At 50.1% G+C, this 2671-nt stretch overlaps 1 protein-coding gene across 1 annotated transcript in view; it reads right to left on the bottom strand.

Annotated features, from left to right (window-relative positions):
* Window positions 1–544: 544 nt before the first annotated feature.
* The window catches only part of LOC119341668 (ell-associated factor Eaf-like), a 13350-nt gene continuing 11223 nt past the window's right edge, over window positions 545–2671 (bottom strand). The window contains exon 4 of the mRNA XM_037613535.1: window positions 545–1141. Coding sequence (XP_037469432.1) covers window positions 708–1141 — 434 coding nt within the window. The 3' untranslated portion in view covers window positions 545–707. The remainder of the gene's footprint in view (window positions 1142–2671) is intronic.

Genomic DNA, 2671 nt, shown 5'->3' with positions numbered 1-2671 from the left:
GGAACTAAACATGGACTAAAAGACCATGTTACAACTAAAAGTTCCAAAAAGACTCTTGTCTCATGGTCTTCTTTCATAAGTCCTAATACCCACCTTAAGTCCCTAAGTCCTTCATGTTTGGTTTAAACGGGACTAAAAGAGACTTTTTTAAGTCCCTACATCAATAAGTCCCTTTAAACAAACACCCCATAGACTCATATTGCATTGGAACATCTGATGTTTCAGTAACTAGCTAAGTTACTTAACCTACCTCTCTCGTCATTAACTCATTGTCACATAAGCAAAGTTGGACTCGATGTTACTGTTGAATTTACTCCCACTTGAAGTTACCAGTTACCCCCACTGTGGCTAGTCTAAACCAGAAAGGACGTAGTAGTTACTGCTCCCTCCGTCCCATAATAAAAACATTTTTGACACTATACTGGCGTCAAAAACATTTTTATATTATTGACGTCAAAAAAGTTCTTATATTATAGGACTAAGGGAGTAGTATCGTAAGAGTGAAGCAGGTATCGTATTGGTATCCCTCATAAAAAAAAAAGTATTAAGTGAAGCATCGCTCGTACCTCCTTTAGTAATGATCTGCTCCCTCCTATCCATATTAATTATTAATTGACACTGGTTTAGTATAAAGTAGAAATATGAGTCGAAGGAAACTAAAGTGCGATTCATAGACAGCAAGTTAGGTCAGCAGCCTGAAACCGAACTCATATATCAATATCCCCTCCGGAGCTGGGTGAATCGCCATCACTGCCGTCACTACCACAGGTGCTGCTGCCGCTCCCGCTTCCACTCCCGCTGCCGCTGCTGCTTCCACTTGAACTAGAGGTGGCCTGCTCCACCTGCTGTCCTTCTGCATTGACTTGAGCTCGCAGCGCCTCAGCTGCATTAAGTCCCTCCTCAGCTTCGTCATTTACATCAACATCAGCAACCTCATCATCCATGTCGAGCTGATTTGGTAAGTTGATGTCAAAACCGCGATAAGACGTCCCTTGTGCTGAGGCCATATTATTGGGTGAGCCATTGTCATCATCACCGAGTATGTCTAGGTTTTCATCTTGGTCATTGGGATCAGGCGAAGAGGAAAATGGGTCTGTGGTGACTGGTTGATATGTAGAGCTCCTGTTACTGTTTCTTGGTCCTGTCATTAGCAAGGGGCAAATGAACATTTATTACAATCTTGGCCGACAAATCAAGAAATTTAGCATATCATAAATAACACAATCTTTGGCAACGCTTCAGAGTATAAAGGGTTTTTTTTTCTTGTTGCTCCATTTGAATCGGATGGCAAACTTGATTGTAGCATCGGATGCATGGTGAAGAATCACCATGATCACATTATTTAAAAGAAAAGGTCCACTTATCAACGCTCAAGGAAGGCAAAAGTTTACTTTTCAACCCTGAACTCCAAAACCATTTGAAACGCAACATTGAACTATTCAAACAGTCCACATTTGACCTTAGTGGTTCCACGAGTGCTTTCGGATGACGTGGATACCACATGGCTGCTATGTCATCGGCCGGGCGTGGCCGCTGCTCCGGCCATGGACGGCGGCGTGGGGAGGTCCGACGGGTGGCCTCCCGGTGTCGTGGCGGCTTCACGATGGCTCGACGGATCTGCCCGCGGCAGCAGCCGGCTTCTACGGCGTCGGCTCGTCTGCGTGCGGACCGTCTCGACCTTCGCTCCATCTCCTCGTCGCCTGGGCGCTACTCTCATCAGAGGGCTGGTCCTCTCCCAGCTGCGGTCCACCGCTCGTCTCGCGCCCGGTGCTGCAGGACTGAGCTCGTCTCGCGAACGGTGCAGCAGGACCGAGCTCGTCCCCCTCTCGGTGCTGCAGGACCGAGCTCGTCTCGCGCTCGGGGCAGCAGGACGGGTCGGTGGATGCCAGTTCTGGCCGGCCTATTGGGTCTCGACGCTAGGGGTCGCCCAGGGGTGCGAAAGGTGGGACCTTTCCGCTCGTCTCTTTCGTTGGGGTTGCGGCGGGTCTCGGGTGAGGTGGTGTCAAGGTCTTGGATGCCGGGGCGGCGGCCCTGGTGGTGGTAGCGCGGTGCTCTTGGGCGGAGCCTATGCCTTGGCGCTGCCCGGTCACCATGGCCGTGTGGGCGGCGTGGTTGTAGGGGTGTGGCATTCAATGGCGTTGAGTGTTGGCCGAGGTGAAAACTTGTTCTATCTTCGGACGGACCAGCGGCGACGAAGATCGTTTCCTTCTTGAAGGCGTCGTCGCGGTTCTCATTGCCCCTCATGCGGCTCCAGGGGAAACTCTGATCCTTGGATCGGGTGGTGGCGGCGCTCCGGTGTCGTACCCTTCTTGAAGGCGCCGCCTTGGAGCACATGGTTCGTCATATGTAGCTTCATCTCTTCGTGGTGGTAGTGCTAGGGGTGGTGTTGCTGCGCTCAACGTCTATGTATCTTGCCATGGATGTGTGCGTGTGTTGCGGTGGCGTGTGTTTGTATTGGGTGCTTGATGTTCGGTGCTTTATATATAAAGCGGTGCGAAAGCCTTTTTCGGTATTAAGCTATAACTATACTTATTAATAAAGGGGCTATTGCTTCTTACCATCGTAATTTCATCGGTCCACCTCGCCCGATCGGTTTTTCCTCCCGCAATCTCATAGGTTGCACCGGTTTCCGTGGCCCGCAATCTCACAGAAGGATTAAGACTTTGTGTGA

Source organism: Triticum dicoccoides, chromosome 1B (genome assembly GCF_002162155.2).
Source record: "Triticum dicoccoides isolate Atlit2015 ecotype Zavitan chromosome 1B, WEW_v2.0, whole genome shotgun sequence".
In the NCBI taxonomy this organism is placed as follows: Eukaryota; Viridiplantae; Streptophyta; class Magnoliopsida; order Poales; family Poaceae; genus Triticum; species Triticum dicoccoides.
Note: the sequence above shows the minus strand (reverse complement) of the source record. Positions and strands in the feature narration are given on the sequence as shown.